Genomic DNA, 20062 nt, shown 5'->3' with positions numbered 1-20062 from the left:
AGGGGGTGAGGGTCTGTGTGGAGGGGGGTGAGGGTCTGTGTGGAGGGCAGTGAGGGTGTGTGTGGAGGGGGGGTGAGGGTGTGTTTGGAGGGGGGATGAGGGTGTGTGTGGAGGGGGGTGAGGGTGTGTGTGGAGGCGGGGTGAGGGTGTGTGTGGAGGGAGGTGAGGGTCTGTGTGGAGGGATTGAGGGTCTGTGCGGAGGGGGGTGAGGGTGTGTGTGGAGGGGGGTGAGGGTGTGTGTGGAGGCGGGGTGAGGGTCTGTGTGGAGGGGTTGAGAGTCTGTGCGGAGAGGGGTTGAGGGTCTGTGCGGAGGGGTGTGAGGGTGTGTGTGGAGGTGGGTGAGGGTCTGTGTGGAGGCGGGGTGAGGGTGTGTGTGGAGGGGGGTGAGGGTCTATGTGGAGGGGTTGAGGGTCTGTGTGGAGGGGGGTGAGGGTGTGTGTGGAGAGACGCAAATTTAACTTTCACTGACGGTGTAAAACATGTGTCAAGGGATCGCCTCATATAATGCACTACACCCAATTTCCCATTGCATTCATTCTGGAAGAGAAGCTAAGTTTTCTGAAGTGGAGATTCTCTCCATGGTGATTGATAGGCTGCATGGCAGAAGTTGCAGTGAATCCATGAGGTGTAAAATAAGTCGCGGGCTGGCCCCTGTGAAGCTTGAATTCCTGATAACTGAACATGTCCTCAAGCTGGTGACTGCATTTTCTACATTTGCACCTGTATTTTTGCCTGTAGCTCATATTTCACCAAGTACTCCCTGCCGCTCACTAACTAACTGACAACCGCTGTCAGAGTGGAATATATCTGTTAGTGCTGGAATTTTATTGCAAGAGCGAGGCACTAGGTCAAAGCCATTTAGTTGACTCAGCCCCTACAGGAGCATAAAAATGAAGTAAAAGCAAAATAGATGAGCCCCTTCCCTATCTTCTTTTACATAGCTTTGACCTATAAACAGATGCAACAGAATATCTTCTTGAAGGGGAACCTGGAATCCTGTGTGCAGCTGTAAACTGGAATTGTTAATATGCAGCGGCATAGAAATGTTTTTCTCATCTTCCATATGTCCTTATTATCACCTCAGGGGACAGTGAAATCAATGTCCATACACAAGGAATTAAGTAATAAACATTCAGTGCTATCAACTCATGTAGGTACTGGTGCCATGCATTCCATTTGCTACAATCCATTCACTGCTTGCTGGTACTTATTGAATTGTATAATATGCTGAAGTGAAAAACTATTCACTCTGTAAATACAGGAAGTTTGCTAATCTTCATGCTTCTGATCATTTTAATAAGGCTATTCTGAATTAGTTAAGAACATAGCCAAGTTAATAATTAAAAATGAAAATGTTTCAAAATAAGATCAGATTTGACAATTTGTGGGCTGTATCAACTTAGCAAACAGCGCACATAAATTATTTAAATGCCAAGGTTGTAATCCCTAGATTATAGTTTTATTGGGCAGAATTTTCCCCCCGTTGGGGGGGAAGTTCAGGAGCAGGCCCGTGGAGGCACGCCTCTGAGGAGCCGCCATTTTAAGTGGGCGGGCAAATTAAGGCCCGCCCAGTGTGACGTCCGCCAGGAAGTGCCATACACTCCCTCTACGGGCGGGGGGGTGGGGGTGGGATTCCCTCAGCTAAGAGTGCGTTCTTTCGCACATGCGCAGGAAAGAGCGCACTCATCTCCCTGAGGCTAAGTGCTACCTCAGGGAGATTGGCTCCACAATAAAAAATTTAAAAAAAACATTTCCCTGACATGTCCTCTCATGTGACACTGTCACAAGAGTTGGGACATGTCCATCACTTAGAAATACACTTTTATTACATTTTAAAAAATTTACATGAAACCTCATTCCCCCCGTGGATGAGGTTTTATGCTTTCTCTGAAGCCCACCAGGGCTCCCGGCCTGCCCACCAACCTTAAGGTTGGACGGGCAGGTCCATTAATTAGTTTAATGACTTTGTTAATGGCTTCAATTGGCCAATGACAGATCGGCGGGTGCACAGCTGATTCTGCTGAGCCCCCACCTACCTGAAAATTTAAATGAGGCAGGGTGACATTGGGAGTTCCGCCCGACGTCATCCCGCTTCATTTTATGTGTCGGCGAGCGGGCCCCACCACCCCCCCACCCCCACTCACTGACCGGGAAATCCTGGCCATTATTTTTTTTGTAGGTTCACGGAATGTGGTTGTCACTGACAAGGCTAACATTTATTGCCCATCCCTAATTGCCCATGAGAACATAAGCACATAAGAATAGGAGCAGGAGTAGACCATATGGGCCCAGTATCCAGCTCCATCATTCAATGTGATCATGGCTGATCTTCTGCCTGAGCTCCACTTTCCCACCTGCTCCCTATATGCCTTGATTTTCCTTGACAGACAAAGAAGTTTTTCTGAGGAGCTGGTGGTGAGCCGCTTTTGTTAAACGCTGCAGTAATGGGGTGAAGGTACACACAGAGTGCAGTTAGGGAGCGAGTTTCAGGATTTTGGCCAAGCAATGGTGAAGAAACAGCAATATATTTCCAAGTAAGGATGTTATGTGACTTGGCGGGGATTGTTTAGGTGGTGGTGTTCCAATGCATCTGTTGCCCTTCTCCTTCTAGGTGGTAGAGGTCATGTGTTTGAAAGATGCTGTCGAAGGAGCCTTGGTGAATTGCTGCGGTGCATCTTGTAGATGGTACACACCGTTGCCACTGTGAGTCGCGATGGGGGGAGTGTTTAAGGTGGTGGATGGGGTGCGAATCACATGGACTGCTTTGTTCTGGATAGTGTTGACCTTCTTGAGTGTTGTTCGAGCTGCACTCATCCAGGCAAGTGGAGAGTATTCCGTCACACACCAGACTTGTGCCTTGTGGACAAACTTTGGGGAGTCAGAAGAATACTCAGTCACTGGCCCACTCTTGTAATAACAGTATTTATGTGGCTAGATCAGTAAAGTTTCTGGTCAATGGAAATTCTTAGGGGTTAATGGTGTGGATCCGATAATAATGTCAAGAGGAGGTTATTAAACTCCTTCTTGTTGAAGACAGTTGTTGTGTGGCAACTGCAACTTATCAGCTAAAGTCTGAATATTGTCCAGGTCTTGATGCATATGAGCATTCACTATTTGAAGAGTTGGGAACAGAACTGAATAGTATGCAATCAGTGAACTTCCCACTAAGGACTAGTGGACACAGATTTAAGGTTTTGGGCAAGGAGTGGAAGGGAGATGTGAGGAAGAACTTTTTGCACAATGAATGACAATGACCTGGAATTCGATGCCTCTGAGGTTGGTGGAAGCAGATATGATCAATGACCTCAAAAGAAAATTGAATGGGCATTTGAAGGGTTGTGTGCTGGATGGAAGCGCTCTTGCAGATAGGAATGGCTCTCTTTTGAAGTTAGCGGGAAGTGCCCTGGTCCTTCCAGTTATCAGCTGAATTTTAGCAATTGGTCTGGCAATATATCCTGCTGTTTACTCTCCTTCTCAGCCTGAGGTGCACAGGTGCTAAGTCCCATTATTCTCCCATGTTGCTAGCAGGAATTTGCAGAAGAACTGCCTTCAATCCCAGCAGACTCCTGGACAATTCAGGAGGGTTGGCAGCCCTAATCCTGGCTGTTGTCTGTGCATTTTCCTGTAATCTGATTGGTGATGACTAATGACAAGGTGGTAATGGAGTGTGTTGGTGATATTTATATATAGATGGGGTACCAATGAAAAAGAAACTCAAACACAAACAATAAATAAAGGTAGTTACAGGCAGAAAGAGGATGCAACTCAGCTTTGATGGGGTTGCAGAACAGCGGTAGTGGACTAGCAACCCATTATACACCCTGTCTGACTTCCTTCCCATTGACTTTAGACAGCTGATCCTCTACTGTTTTGTACCTACATTGAAGTTTAATTTCATTCCCACAGTGACACAAATGTGCCTTAATGACTTGAAAGAGGGTACATTAGCAAAATCTTCCAAGTACGTAGATAATACCAAAAACAGGAGGCAACATAACTAATGAAAAACAACATAGCCTGAAACATAAAGATTCAGAACTTTTAGTTAATTTGGTCAATAGGTAGCAAAAGCATGGATAAGTATAAAATCATTAGTCGGAGGACAGAATCTGAAAGAAGGAAAATATATTAAATAGAACAGTGTAGAGAATTGCTAAGAATTGAAAATTTCCAAAAGCTATAACAGATCAACTTAACTGTCATTGTCCTGAACTTGCAATTGTGCTTCATGCCATTTGTAATTGATTGCAATGTTGGTGGGCCTGGAAAGTTTGAACTAGAATGGAGCTACTTAAACAGGGACTGTGAGAAAGGAATGTGCACAATTGTGTGGTGGGAGAAAAGATTGATTAGAGATTAAGCTGTTTTGAAAAATTACAGGGGTCAACTGGGTTGAAGGAGGGAATGTTGGGTTTTCAGGAGGTAGAGGGCAAGAGAGAGAATATGCAGTGAGAAGGGGGCTGAGTTGGGAATTGAGCAAGAAGAAGGCAGGCAGGTATCATGAGTGATGATCTTTGGAAGCAAAGAATTTCATGACAATTACTTAGAGATGAAGATGGTAGGTGTAGGGAAGATAGGTTGGAGGAAGTAGTTTGTTGTGGAGCAGATGAATATTTGATTGCCCTTGCTGCACTAGATAACCTACGGGCAGGATTTTCTGGCCCTGCCCATTGCCGGGATCATCCAGTCCCACCAAATGTCAATGGACATTTGACTGGGCCACCGAATCTCCTGCGGCGGGTCCTGCCACAATGGGGCTGGCAAATCCCGGCCCCAGACGTCAAGGGTAAGTTGGCCACAGAAAGAGAGATGGAGTACTTCTTGAAGGTGACTTCTTCAATCCAAATTTAAAGGCGGACTACCAGGCAGGTTGTACCATGTACATTTTAAATTAGGCCCAAATAACTGAAATCCCTGAAGCTAAGTCTGTGGTAGCGGCTGTTGTGCCAAAGGAAATGGCTGAAAGTGGTGTTGTCCTTGATGTGAGGGGTTTGATGGGGATGAGGGAATAAAAAGTGATGGTGCAGAGGCTTTGGTGCTAATTCATGAAGGCATCACTGATAACACAGGTGGTGACTCAAGGACAGGGAGTACGAATGGACACTTGAAGAAATTAATTTGTCTTTCTCCATGGGTGGCATGAGAGGGTGTTGAGTTTAAACACAAGCAGGGAGATGTTTAACAGAAATGAGGAAGCCAGCCTCAGAGAAGGGTAGAGAGGTATATGTACAGGGTGTAGTTGAGGGAGCTGAGGGCAGAATAACTTCAGCTGCAAGATATAGTCACCAAAATTCAGATGCTTAGTGCACAGACTAACTTAGGTCAGATAGCAAGGACAGTCAATAAAGAAGGTACCAAGGTGCACAAGCGGCTGGGATGGGGAGGTAAACGATGAGGAAAACTGCTAGTGAATGAAGTGTCAAAAGGTGCAATAATTGCCAAAGGATTAAATGGAGAGTTCAAGGAGATGGGCACCACAATACTTCCAGAATGGACTAGATAGAGAGGAATGTGAAGCCTGATAATGTAGCTTCAGTGAGTGGGAAAGAATCATCATTGGCATATCAAACTTTGGTCAGTCCCATGATATCAGACCATGGATAGCAAGACTGTTGTTTGCAAAGGCACATTCTAGGATAACCTAGAAGGAATAGGAAGACAATGATTAACTTGAGGAGTTGGCCGAAACATGGGAGCAGTCACTCTTAAAATCAGAGGAATGGAGCAGATTTCAGAGCTGACAAGGCTATTTGCATTTGTTTATGGTGATGACATCACAAAGCAAAAACTCCACTGAAATTGATAGATATTTTTATGTTATATCTGACTGAGGGAGGCCAACGAACCCAAACAGATATATTTGAAATTATGAATAATACCACATATTTTGTTTATTTTGCAGAATGACAAGTCTCCAGGACGTTCAACAAGTCGATCGAGTAACATATCAAAGGTAGGGATATTCATCATATTTGAAAAGGAAATCTGACTTTTCTAGCTTTGTGTTTGTTGTCAAGAGAGGCCAAGGCAATATTGGGATATCCTCACAATGTCTTTTGGGAAGAAGAATGTAATTGTAGTTTGCATGTGTTTGAGACCTCCGCTGTACATTCCAGGAAATGATTGTCTGTAAACAGAATAGCTGGTATGATTTTCTGAAGCATAGTTCTGTCATAAGCATTGCTACATATCTATGGTACTTGCCAGCAATGCCCACATCCCATGAATGAATAAAATAAATTGTGTGATAGCAAGCAGAGAATTTGTAAGAGGGACTAAGTACAACTACAATTATGGCTTTCTCACATCAATACAGGATTTAAAACATTTAGCAAAAAAGTTGGTTTGCTTCCTAACTACCGACTTTGCCTTTTTAAAACCGTTTCCCTAACTTCTAATCTGTGCCCATAAGAGAAGGATTTGCTAGTTTTCCTGTTTGATGTGGATGAGCAATCTACCTACAAAATTGGGCATGTTGTAGAAGACAGGAGTCTCATTCTCCTCTGATTTGAGGCCAGTTAAAGATGTTTAAAAACTCGTTAAGAGTTGGTGAACGTTTTAAGTTTAAATTTTTATAGGGGCACACAAGTTAGCTATGTCGTCCAAAGCTAACCAGCTGAAAAGAGGTGGGAAGAGAATGGGAAACCAGGCATGGTTGCCCCGAGGTATCCCTGGCCCCATAAGGAGGTCAGTGGGACAAAGGGGAACCGGGCACTTGGTAAGGGGGTGCGCTTGGTGCTGCACAGATGGTTGGGAGATTCTTTTTTTATTGTTTCATGGGGTGTGTGCATTACAGGCAAAGCCAGCATTTATCACCCATCCCTAATTGCCCTTGAGAAGGTGGTGGTGAGCTGCCTTCTTGAACCGCTGCAGTCCATGTGGCGTAGGTACACCCACAGTGCTGTTAGGGAAAGAGTTCCAGGATTTTGTCCCAGCGACAGTGAAGGAACGGTGATATATTTCCAAGTCAGGATGGTGAGTGACTTGGAGGGGAACTTCCAGGTGTTCCCATGTTTGCTGCCCTTGTCTTTCTAGATGATTGTGGTGGCAGGTGCTGTTAGAGGAGGCTTAGTGGGTTGCTGCAGTGCATCTGATGGGTGCTGTGCAATCAGTGGACACCCAGCGCTCCCCCCCCCACCCCGCCCCCCTCCTCCCCCCCCCACCCACCCGACCCCCAGTCTCAGTCATGGCATGATCTGCTGCACTCTCCATAAAGGTCTGGACCTTGAGGATGATGAGACCCTGGAAAGGGACAACTCACTGGGGGAGAAGCAGAAGCAGGGGGTAAGAGAGGAGGAGGAAAAGCAGGCAGAGGGAGATAACGCTCAACAGAGAGATGCCCAGTCTGAACGATGAGGTGGCCTCCTTCTGTCGCCCTCTGGGAAAAGGGTCCCCCTTCTCTCCCCCACAGCCTTGAGCATTAGATCTAGGTCAACATAGATGAAGCAAGGGGCACCTGTGTCCTGGGTGCCAGGGCTTCTGCTCTCCTGTGACATCTCGCTTCCCTCTGGTGTAGTGGAAGACTTTGACACAATCAACAGATCTTTCCCTCAGGATAACCAGCAGGCTCAGTGATTGCTGCAGTGGGTGTCTATATAAGTCTGACACTTCAACTAACCCGCCTCTGATCCTAACCCCCGTGGACTCTAAGTCAGCAGGAAACCCATCTCCATACCAGTTAAGGACTTGCCCACACAAAAATTATAACTTTCATCAGTTTCCCAACGCAGGCAGATTTTTGACCAAAAAACAGACCTGGCTCTTGTTTACCACCTCCATGCTGAAAATTCAACCCGTGGCTTCGGAGAAGCCTAAGGGCCACTCTGGCAGCATCCCGACCCTAAAGAAAGCACCTTGCAAGGTCAAAATTAAATTCTTCAACCAATGGCATGTTTTTGTGCATCCATGGGTCCCCAGTGCAGCTCTCAATCTACAGTCTCCATTTCTGCTTCCCTTCCTCGTGAAGCTGCTGTGAAAGGCACAGGATGGGTTCTTGTAACTGGCCATTTTAGAGAAATGTCAGTGAACTATCTGATGAGAATTTAAATTATTTTTTGCAGAAAAGTGAGAGCTTTGAAGAGATAATAAACTTTCCTTCCCATTTAAGGGAATAAAGATACATTGTGCCTAAATTTATTTTTTATGCTGGGAGCAATTCTAGCCCACCAGCTTCATCAGACGTTCAAATATCTTTCCAAGATTTTGAGTTCTTTGTTGGGTGTGCACTGCCCACTCCCACATTTCAATATGGTGGACCAGACTCCTAATCAGGGGCATGAACTCAGTGGTGTGTGGAGCTTTCAACCCTAGTGTGGATATAAACTGGGCAGTGGTGTGTTGGCTGCCAGTTATATACTTCCCCAGTTTTCATTTCCACTGACTTCAAAGGAATGGGACTATCGGGTGGAGTGTATAATATACAGCCAGCCTGTTGTCACCAATTTTTAAAGTCCACTAAAGTTGCAAGTACCATTGTATTGGATGAAGTAACAGAGAAGAATGATGACGTGAATGCAATGGATGTTGTCCATATGGATTTTAAGAAAGCATTTTGACAAAATTGAGGCTCAGGGAATAAGAGATTCAGTGTGAGCTTAGTTAAAAAAATGACATAAGGATAGTAAATGGTTATTTTTCAAACTGGAGGATGGGAGACAGTGGTGTGTCCCAAGGATCGGTACTAGCACTACTGCTTTTTTTTGATATAGTAATCACTTGGATATTAGAACACAGGGTAAAAGTGAAGGTTTGACAAACAGTGAGAATGATACCAATTAACTACAACAGGGCATAGATAGTCTAGCAGAAAAGGCAGAAAAGTAGCAGATCGAATTTAATACAGGGGAGTATGAGGTAATGCAAAATAAAAACAGAAAATGCTGGAAAAGCTCAGCAGGCCTGGCAGCACCTGTGGAGAGAGAAACAGAGTCAACATATCAAATCCAATATGACTCTTATTCAGAACTCCAGTGCGTTAACTTTGTTTCTCTCTCCATAGGGGCTGCCAGACCTGCTGGTTTTTTTCCAGCATTTTCTGTTTTTATTTCAGATCTCCAGTATCTGCAGTATTTTGTTTTTATTGTATGAGGTAATGCATTTTGGCAGAATGGATCGGAAGAGGAAATGTCATCTTAATGGCATACTTGTAATGAGTATGCAGGGACAGAAGGACCAGGTGGTGCATGTGCATAGATCTTTGAAGGTGGCAGGACATATTAAGAGAGTGGTTATCAAAGCATATGGGATCTTGGGCTTCATAAATAGAGGCATTGAGTGCAAAAGCAGAGAAGTTATGCTTTATAAAGCTCTGGCTAGGCCACAACTAGATTATTACATCCAGTTCTGGTCACCACACTTTAGGAAGAGGAGAGTTATCAGAATGGTTCCAGGGCTGAGGGATTTTAGCTGTAAGGTTAGCTAAAGAGTAGACATAGATGAGCGTAAAATGTGGATAAGGTCTGTAGAACAGTCAAACTGTCAAGTCATTTAAATCCCCTGCCCTTGAAATTTAAAAAGAAAAACAGCCTGCAGTTGAAAAAAATCAATACTTGCAATTTCAATAGCTCTTTATTGACATAAACCTGTGGGTTATCATGATAGCATTAATACTGTTTGATTGCATCCATGACCTTCGTTATCACAGTGGAATGCTTGTAAGTTCAGGGTTTGATTAACAGATCCAAGTAGATATAAAAAATTAGCTGCATTTGATGTGGGGCAATGAATATAAATATTGTTTTATCAGGGATTAAGTGCTAATAGGGATTTAAATGTATTGAACAGGCTTTTATTAATGCGAATGTTATTTTTAATAGAGTAAAGCTTGTAATAGTAACTTAGAGCTTTATTTAATTTCATCTCAGCATGACTCCTGAAGCCTGCCCATGGTGGATACTGGGTGAGTTGGCATGGAGGGCGTAAGAGAAAAGGGTGGTGAGTGGGTGGCATGTGTTGGCATAAATTGGCAATATATTGGCAGAGGAGATATAAGGAGCCATGGGGATGGGTGGAGGTCATAAGTTGGCATGAGTTGGCACTACATCAGCATGGGGGCTATAAGGAACCATGGAGATGAGAGGGGTCATGGGTTGGCATGAGTTGGCACTAAAATGGCAAAGTGACTATAAGAGGCCATGTGGGGTGGGTAGAGGGGCATAGGTTGATCTGGAAGGTATGAAGGGCAATGGGGGGTGCATGGGGGACATGATGTGGCATGAGTTGACATTGATGAGACATGGGGACTGTGAGAGGGATGAGGGCCAGAGGGCCTTACTGTTTATATTATAACTGGGACGAATCCCAGAGTACCAAGGCGGGCCTTTTAACCAGCTCACCAAGGCACTCAGCAGCCTTTGTGATTCCTTTCACACTGCTTCCAGAGCAGTGGGCCTGACTCAAGTGAGCACCTGCCCACTGGGAACGAAAATCCAACTATTCTGGGAAGTTTTCCTGAGTTGAGCTTGGGGAGTCATGAATTTTCCTTACTCTGCGCATGCAACTTGGGAACGAAAATTTGGCCCACAGTGTTTGGAACACCTCAGGATGAACCTGGTGTGCATAGAAAGGGTCAGACTAATGAAGGTATTGGACAATTAACTGGAGGAGGCGGCTCTACAAATATCCCTATCCTCAATGAGGGGGGAGCCCAGCAGCTCAATGCAAAAGAGAAGGCTGAAACATTTACAACCATCTGCAGCCAAATTACAAAGTAGATGATTCATCTCAGCCTCCTCCTGAGGTCCTCAACATCACAGATGCCAGTCTTCAGCTAATTCCATTCACTCCATGTGATATCAAGAAACGGCTGAATGCACTGGATACAAAAAAGGCTATGGGCCCTGACAACATCCTGGCAATAGTACTGAAGTCTTGGATCTAAATTTTACCTTAGGTGGGCGTGCCCGGGAGTTGTTGGGAAATGAGCCCCCGACCGCAGTCAGCAGCCAACCGTGATTTCACGCTGGCTGGCCAATTAACGGGCAGCCAACGTGAAAACCGCGCTGAAAAGCTCAGCGCTGTCGGGGTGGGGGCGGGAAGAAGACGGGCGATGATGTTTCAGCTGGCGTGGGTGAGCGCTGTGAGAAAGCTCTCTGAAGGCAGACAGCTGCCTCAGGGAGCTGGAGACCTGAAACAACTAAAATAAAGGTTTTAAAAGCTGAACAAAATGTCCATGCAACACAATCAATTATATAGCTGAAAAAAATTCTGCCCACAGATATTGACTTTTATTTTATTGCATCACGGAAATCTCATCCTGCCCTTGGATGATGTTTGAGGCAAAATGCAAAGTCCGCCTGGCTGATTCACCCGTCCGCCAACTATAAGATTGGACGAGCCATGAAAAATCGGAGATAATTGTGCCATTAATGGGCTTAATTGCCCTCTTAATTGTCAGTGGGCGTGCTTCCAGCTTTTGCACGCGCCCGCCGAGCGAAATATCATGTGAGTGCGCAATGACGTCTGGGCACTCACCCGATGTCCTCTCGTGCGATTTTACACCTGATCAGGTCGGGCACATGCCCACCCACAGGACATAAAATTCTGCCCTTGTACTTCAAAACCAGCCATTCCCCTAGCCAAGCTGTCCCAGTACAGCTACAACACTGGCATCTACCCAACAACATGGAAAATTGCCCAGTGTATGTCCTGTACACAAAATGCAGGACAAATCCAACCCGGCCAATTACCATCTAATCAGTCGGCTCTCAGTCATGGGAAAGTGATGAAAGGTGTCATTGACAGTGCTATCAAGGGGCACTTATATAACAATAATCTGCTCAGTTTGGGTTTCGCCAGGGCCATTCAGCTCCTGACCTCATTACCAGCTTGGTACAAGCATGGACAAAAGAGTTGAATTCAAGAGGTGAGGTGAGAGTGACTGCCCTTGACATCAAGGCAGCATTTGACCGAGTGTGGCACCAAGGAGCCCTAGCAAAACTGGAGTCAATGGAAATCAGGGGGAAAAGGCGCCACTGGTTGGAGTCATACCTAGCACAAAGGAAGATGGTTGTGGTTGTCCTTCGCGATCATATCTGTCCCAGGACATCGCTGCAGGAGTTCCTAATAGTAGCATCATAGGCTCACCATCTTCAGTTGCTTCATCAATGACCTTCCCTCCGTCATAAAGTCAGAAGTGGGGATGTTTGCTGATGATTGCACAATGTTCAGCACCGTTCATGACTCCTCAGATGCTGGAGCAGTCCATGTCCAAATGTAGCAAGACCTGGACAATATCCATGCTCGGGCTGACAAGTGGCAAGTAACATTCACGACACACAAGTGTCAGGCAATGACTATCTCCAACAAGAGAGAATCCAACCATATCCCTTTGACATTCAGTGGCATTGCCATCATTGAATCCCCCACTATCAACATCCTGGGGGTTATCACTGACCAGGAAATTAATTAGATCAGCCATATAAAAACTGTGGTGACAAGAGTAGGTCAGAGGCCGGGAATTCTACAAGGTAGAAGTCAGGACCATGATGGAATATTCTCCATTTGCCTGGCTGAGTGCAGCTCCAACAGCATTTGACTTAGTCTACTTGGACATCAGCAAGGCTTTTGATAAGGCCCCGCTTGGGAGACTGATAACAAAAGTAAGAGCCCATGGGATCCAAGGCAATTTGGCAGGAAGCAGAGGGTGATGGTCGAGGGGTGTTTTTGTGACTGGATGCCTGTGTCCAGTGGGGTTCCACAGGGATCGGTGTTGGGTCCCTTGCTGTTTGTGGTATATATAAACTACTTAGACTTGAATGTAGGAGAGTTGATCAGTAAGTTCATGGATGACATGAAAATTAGTGGGGTGGTAAATAGTGAGGAGGATAGCCTTAGATTACAGGAGGATATAGACAGTCAGGTCAGATGGGCTGATCAGTGGCAAATGGAATTTAATCCAGATATGTGTGAGGTGATGCGCTTGGGCAGGACAAACAAGGCACGGGAATACATGATGAATGGTAGGACTTGAGAAGTACCGAGGATCAGAGGGACTATGGTGTACATGTCCACCGGTCCCCTAAGGTAGCGGAACAGGTAGATAAGGTGGTAAAGAAGGCATATGGGATACTTGCCTTTATTAGCCGAGGCATAGAATATAAGAGCAGGGAGGTTATGCTGGAACTGTATAAAACGCTGGTTAGGCCACAGCTAGAGTATTGCGTGCAGTTCTAGAATCTGCATTATAGGAAGGATGTGATTGCACTAGAGAGAGTGCAGAGGAGATTTACCAGGATGTTGCCTGGGCTGGAGAGTTTTAGTTATGAGGAGAGATTGGATAGACTGGGGTTATTTTCCCTGGAGCAGAGGAGATTGTGGGGAGACATGATTGAGGTGTATAAAATTATGAGGGGCATAGATAGGGTAGAGAGGAAGGAGCTTTTCCCCTTGGTGGAGGAAGAATTCTTTCACCCAGAGGGTGGTGGGAATCTGGAACTCACTGCCTGGAAGGGTGGTAGAGGCAGAAACCCTAATAACATTTAAGAAGTATTTGGATGTGCACTTGCGATGCCATGGCATACAAGGCTATGGGCCTAGTGCTGGAAAATGGGATTAGAATAGTTAGGTACTTGTTTGACCGGCGCAGACTCGATGAGCCAAAGGGCCTTTTTCTGTGCTGTGGACCTCGATGACTCTATGACTCTATGACACTCGAAATACTTGACACCAGCATCCAGGGCAAAGCAGCCTGATTGACCGGCACCCCACCCACCACCTCAAGCATTCACTCCCTCCACCATGAACGCACAGTGACACAGTGTGTATCATCTACAAGATGAACTGCAGCAGCTAGCCAAGGATCCTTCAACTGTGCCTTCCAAACCCACGAACACTACCATCTAGAAGGACAAGGGCAGCAGATGCATGGGAACACCACCACCTGCAAGTTCCCCTCCAAGCTACACACCATCCTGACTTGGAAATATATTTCCGTTCCTTCACTGTCGCTGGGTCAAAATCCTGGAACTCCCTCCCTAACAGCACTGTGGGTGTAACTACACCACATGGACTGCAGCGGTTCAAGAAGGCAGTTCACCACCACCTTCTTGGGGGTAGTTAGGGATGAGCAACAAATACTGGGCAAGCCAGTGATACTCCCATCCGATGAAAAATAAAAAATGGGACTTGAGTGGTGAAAACCATTCCAGGTTTTAGAAGATTGTACGATGAAGAGAGATTGAGGAAGCGGAAGCTATTTTTATTTTTTTTAATGCATATGGCAATATGATTCATGTTATAGAATAAGGAAAAGCATCAAAACCATAGATATATAAATATTTTTGCAAGTATAGCCAGGCAGAAACAGAAGGCATGATTCTAAATATACACACAGTAGCTAAAATTACCACTTTGAATGACTTCTTGGCTATCTTCAGCTTCTGGAATAGGTTGCCATCTAGTGCACAAACTACAACAAACGCAGGAAATGTTGGAAACACTGAGCAGGCCGAGCAGCATCTGTGCAAAGAGCAGGCAAGTCCTTGTATCAGGTGTGCTCTTCATCAGGTTTGGTATTCACTGGCATAGATCACACATTCTGATAGAGGTCCACACCTAAAGTGTCAGCAGGTCCGTTCTCTCCACAAATGCTGCCTGACCTCTTTCCAGTTTTTCCAGTAATTTCTGTGTTTATTTCACATTTCCAGCATCTGGGATTTTGTTTAGTTTTGATTAGGCAGGCAATAATTACTTTGATATTGCAAAGCTGGGGACTCGACAAAAAATGACAGACTATGGCTGTGAGTATTAAAATGATGAAAGATGGTCAGATAAAACCCTGAAAGAGGAGCTGGGTAATGGCATAAGCCGAATGAGTTAATCCTGTATTCCAATGGTCTTTGGCTGTTTTGTTCTCAATATTACATGATGCTTCCAGCTCCCTGTAAGCACTATACCTAAGGGTATCTGTCAGTTTTGACTAATAGCTCCAATATCACGGCCCAGCAGTGTGTAATTCAGAATTCTCATCCTGTTTCTTGGATGAGATATTATCATCATTCTTTGCCGAGTTCCCTTTTTCAGATTTCTTCATTTAAGTTTCTCTTTCTCACCATCACTTCTCCTTTAGTGTTCTCCTTCTGCTCCCAGCGGTCATTAATCACCTGTCAGCCTTGACACTGGTTATCGATAGTGTATTCAAATCCAAGAGCTATCACAGTCATGTCGGATTCGGCCCTACTGTGCTCTGACTAATTTTAACTAACTCAGCTTACAGCTGGAATCAAACCTGGAACTTTCCTGTTCTGCATGGCTCAGCTATTTACCAGGTAAACCTCCTGAGCCATCAATTCTATGTACATCTAGTGCAGTCAATACTGACATTGATGGAAAAGCACATATAAACAGCACATGGCTTCATGATTTCAATTCAGCAAGTTTGTTAGAATATGCCATTATTGAATTTTTTAAAAATTACAACTGATTTTGTTAAAAATGATTCTGACATTGTAAAAAGATTCTATAGAACTATATAGACTTTAGAAATAGGAGCAGGAGTAGGCCATTCAGCGCTCATGCCTGTTTTGCCAATAAAAAGGATCATGGCTGATCTACCTCAACTCCAATTTCTCACCCTATCAGAGAGAAGCTGTAGTCTAAGCGGCATGGGGGCTGTCCGAGAGAGGGAGGAAAGGAGGGAGGGAGGCTGCAGTTTAAGGGTCATGGGGCAGGGCTGTCCAAGGCAAGGAAGGAGGCAGAGAGGAAGGGAGGCTGTTCGAGGCAGGGATAGAGGGAGGCATGGAAAGAGAGAGGTGTCCTGAGGCAGGGAGAGAGGGAGGTTGGGAGGTAAGGCAATGGTGCTGGGACATCCAGAGGAGGGAAGGGCCTAATGTCATGGGTGTGGTCATGTTGTAACGGGAAAGAGGTTTTTGGGCAGGATTGATTGAAGATAGATGGTCCCAAATGGCGGGGTCAGTTCTGTCACCAGTGGCATCCTGGGGGTTGAACTGCCGATACTGGGCAGCAGAGGAGAGAGCCACAGTGAGAGAGGGGAATGGAATGCAGTAGGGTGGCAGGTCCAGAGACATGGTCGGGCATCGGATAGTGTCATTGGGGTTTCACGGAACAAACAAAACAGGTGATGCGGAAAAAGGGAGAGATCAGGGTCAAGTTGAGCATGAGGACGGTAAAGGGTGTAAGGCTCAGAGGGGAGAGAGACCATATGGAGGGTGATGGTTATCAGATCATGGGAGGTTCAAGGGTAACAGAGGGGTGACTAATGATTACATTGGGTGGTCCAGGGCAGTGGGGGTAAGCTGGCTGGGAGGGTAGAAGGTGCCGGAGCAGGTCTGAAATGTGACATTTCTTAAAGCTTTAGGAGATGCAGTTGGTCTGAAAATGCAATCCTTCGAAGTGGGAGGAGGGTCGTTTTGGCTGGGTGGAGTTAATGGTGAGCACAATTGGCAGACTAAATGGACACCCTAATAATCATGAATTAAAGGGATAGAACCATGGTCACTTATGTCCTCATCTCTATGCTCAACCTCTGAACACAGTAGCGTAGCTGCCTGACCCATGAGTCTCATTCAACCAAGGTCCCAGCAAGGTTAGGACAAGGAGGAGAGGATGTGCTAAAGGACAGCTCCTGCTGACCGATAGAGGGAAGAAGGGAGGCAGGAAGCAAGGTGGCAGCCCTACGATATCTTATAATGGATGGATGGAGGATACTGGACCATGCAGGTAAGTTCAATGTCGGAAGACCATAGGTCAAGATTGATTGTAGAGAGCAAGGGTCATACTAGGAAGGTTATTCCCGAAGTCCTGGACCTCGAGGGCACTGTGGAAAACTTGATGATAGAGGAAGTGCCGAGGATGATGGATGGCAGGTTGAGGGTTACAGGGGTGCAGAATGTACCATTGTGACAGGGAGAAGCTCGAGGGGTGGGTGGAACTAATCTGAGAGCAAGGCAAGGGTGATGGACTGAGGCTCGAGGGTGATGGAGGGAAGCACAGTAGTGATTATGGGAGAGTGTATGGTCACCCTTTCCATTTCCAGGGTCACTGCTCCAGTGTCCATGCACATGGCTGAGCAATAAGAAGTGCTCTTGGCAGTCATCCTCCAGAGTGGTGTTGATCACAGTGGGATAGGTGGAGCCCAGCGTGTGTCTGATGCAAAGTATAGGGCTTCCCACAGGGCAATGATGATCAGGACAGGAAGGAGGGCCTCAAAGAACATGCTGACCAAATCATTCAGATTACCTCAGGTAGACAGGATGATGGGTCAAGCCAACCCAGTGCTTGTGCTAGCTCTGGTGCAGCTGTGGAGGAACTAGCAGAGGGTAGCTCAAGGCTGGGCAGAGAAGATGCCAGAACATCAACATGGAAAGGCAGCAGAGGGTGCAGCAGCAGAGGGACAAGCAGCGCCCAATGCTGGCAACCAAGGGCCAGTGTGATGTCGAGCATTGGTGCGCAACCGAATATACTGCAGGTGGTGCAGCTACCTGCAAACGCCGGAGAGGCAATGTCTGAGGTGACTAAGGATGTCATGGGCTGCTGGCACTCATTATGCCAGCTCCTCCAGAAATACCTGTGTCCACGTAGATTGGGAGGCAATCAAATGCCGGCAGTGTTGAAAGTTACCATGGCATTGAACTTCTGTGTCAGTGGGTCTTTCTGCAGCTCCACTGGGGCCATGTGTCACAGTCAGCCACTCACAACTGCATCAGGAAGGTCACCAATGCCCTGTTGCGAAGAGCAAATGAATTTGTAAGATTCACAACAGACCAAGAGAGGCAGGCAGCCAGAGATCTGGGATTCACAATTCATTGCTGATTTTCACTGATATAAGGGGCAATTGACTACACACCTGTGGTGCTGAAAGCTCCATGGAATCAGCCAACAGCCTTCATAAACAGAAAGGGTTTTCACTCTCTCAATGTGCAGTTGGCCTGTGATCAGTGGAAACAAATCCTTCGGGCATGTCTGCACTACCCAGGGAGCTCCAACGATGCCTACATCCTCACTAACTCGCAGGTGCCACAAGTGTTTGCTCATCTTCACTATCTGTAGGATTGGCTCCTTGGTGACAGGGGGTGCTGTCAGAAGACCTGGCTAATAACACCAGTGCAGAACTTTTATTACCATAGCTGATGTTAATTTTGCGCAAACCAAATCCGAAAGGATTTTTTTTTTCTTTACTTTTCACTTTCCTTTTGTGTTCTGAAAACAAGAAGAAGATGTGCTGACCTCAGTAGCAAGATGTCCAGTAACACTTTTGGGATTTTAAAATTAAAGGTAAAAGTTTTATTCACGTAAATAAAAGAAAACTTAAGCACACAAGATGACAGTTTCACAGTTAAAAATTAGTCTTACAAAACATTCCCTCAAATAGAGTTTCTACTTGGTCAGACCCACAACACTTTCCAGGCAACACTCCCTTATAGATCTTTAACTATAAAAATATAGTGATATTACCCAAGGCAAACTGCTGTAACTTTAATAAAGGCATACCACATGATCTCTAACTCTCTTCCACTCTGTGTGGAAATCCAAGACTTCAGAACAAAACTGCTTGTTGTAGCCTAAGACTTCTCTGGCTTGACTGAATGACTGATTCAAAATGCATCTTCTCCCAGCCTAGAGCTACAGCTTCAGCAGCTCCTAAACAGCTCCAGCTACCCTAAGCTCTCCACGGTAACTCTAAAATACCTTTTCTTCCCCCTTTCATCTCAGGTTCCATTGTTCTCACACCTCTTTGAAACTCAAATCCTTCCAAATATAAAACCTTTCAAGTCTCTATTTTGTCTTTGCTTTCGGGAAATATTTACCTATAGAACTCCTGCAAGATGCAAACATGTTTCTTGTTACCTTTGACTTTCTTTTGATATTCAAAGAAACTCTCAACTTATCTAAAAATGCAAATGTTAGATCTAACCTATTCACTTGTACCTCAAACCTAACACTTCTATCCTTTTCATGTTTTAAACCCCCCCAGACAATCTGTCTCTAATAACCTTTTCCGGGTTTTAATTAAAACACACACACACGCAGCCTTCTTTACAGAATAAAACAATACTCCCCAAAAATATTATTAAAAAAACATCCATTTCTCTCAGGAGCCCACAAAGTGCAGCAGAGGAGAGGTACAATGCCATCCATGTCTCAACAAGGGAAATAATAAACCTAATGAAAATACAATATACCTGAATAAAGTGCAATTAAATATACATTTACAAGTATGTTTCATATATACAGTGATTAGATACCTGTATCAGCTTTGTGCCATTACAATCTTTCTTTTCCTATCGCTACGTCTAGATGCAGCCCCAACATCCACAGCTGAGGTGAAGGCAGCCTAATGGCTGCTATGCCCCATTGCCTGAGATTACCATGGTTGGCATCCTCTGGTGGCCCGAGGCCTAGAAGGCCCAACCTTCAGTAGGTCTCCTGCACAGGTACAGACGCCCCCTCCTTTGCCTTACCTGCTGGAAGCGATGGGGTCACTGGCAGAGGGGAGGTGGAGTGGCAGGGCACTCTGGGAGTGTGTTGGGATGCAGCCCCCGGGGTGCCTAGCTGGGGCTCCGCCTCCCTCTTGATGCATGATGGCACCTCCCTGACTCCTTGAGGGACGCCGAGGTGCCTCACCCCCTCTCGCCTAATCAATGCTGCACTGTATGGCTAGCGCGATGGAGTGCAGGTCCGACTACATATTCGGCAGCCACTGGGTGTTCTGCCGGACCTGGGTCTCCAAGGCGGTTGCCAGCCTTTCCATGGAGGCAGCCATTTGCTCACATTCTGGAGCTATGACAGCAGACAGAACATGGATGGAAAACTCCAGCCTTTGGTCTGTCTGCGCATGGCATCTGGCATCTCTGCCTGATGTTCCCCTCCCTATCTCTGCATCTCCAGCAGCTCTCTTATGGCCGAATCCAGAGGCTCATGATTTGCATGGGCTTCAACATGGGCCTGGTCTCCAGCAATCCTCCAAGTGTCAGAGTGTCACATCCCGTCTGAGCTCCAGCCACATGCCTGTTAAGTGCTGACTAGATTGTGACGCCGAGTCACCGAGTTGAATGTCTCTGTGTTGTTGGAGCATGCAGGGTAGTGCCATTACAGTGCTTCCTCT

The 20062-nt window shown here is 45.8% G+C and overlaps 1 protein-coding gene across 4 annotated transcripts in view; it reads left to right on the top strand.

Moving 5' to 3' along the window:
* The window catches only part of marchf1 (membrane-associated ring finger (C3HC4) 1), a 464939-nt gene that overhangs the window by 328198 nt on the left and 116679 nt on the right, over positions 1 to 20062 (top strand). For all 4 annotated transcript variants that reach the window (XM_078540780.1, XM_078540800.1, XM_078540790.1 and 1 more), the window contains exon 2: positions 5903 to 5953. In XM_078540780.1, coding sequence (XP_078396906.1) covers positions 5903 to 5953 — 51 coding nt within the window. The remainder of the gene's footprint in view (positions 1 to 5902; positions 5954 to 20062) is intronic.

This window comes from Cetorhinus maximus, chromosome 1 (genome assembly GCF_964194155.1).
Source record: "Cetorhinus maximus chromosome 1, sCetMax3.hap1.1, whole genome shotgun sequence".
In the NCBI taxonomy this organism is placed as follows: domain Eukaryota; kingdom Metazoa; phylum Chordata; class Chondrichthyes; order Lamniformes; family Cetorhinidae; genus Cetorhinus; species Cetorhinus maximus.
This window is presented reverse-complemented; position numbering and strand designations above follow the sequence as displayed.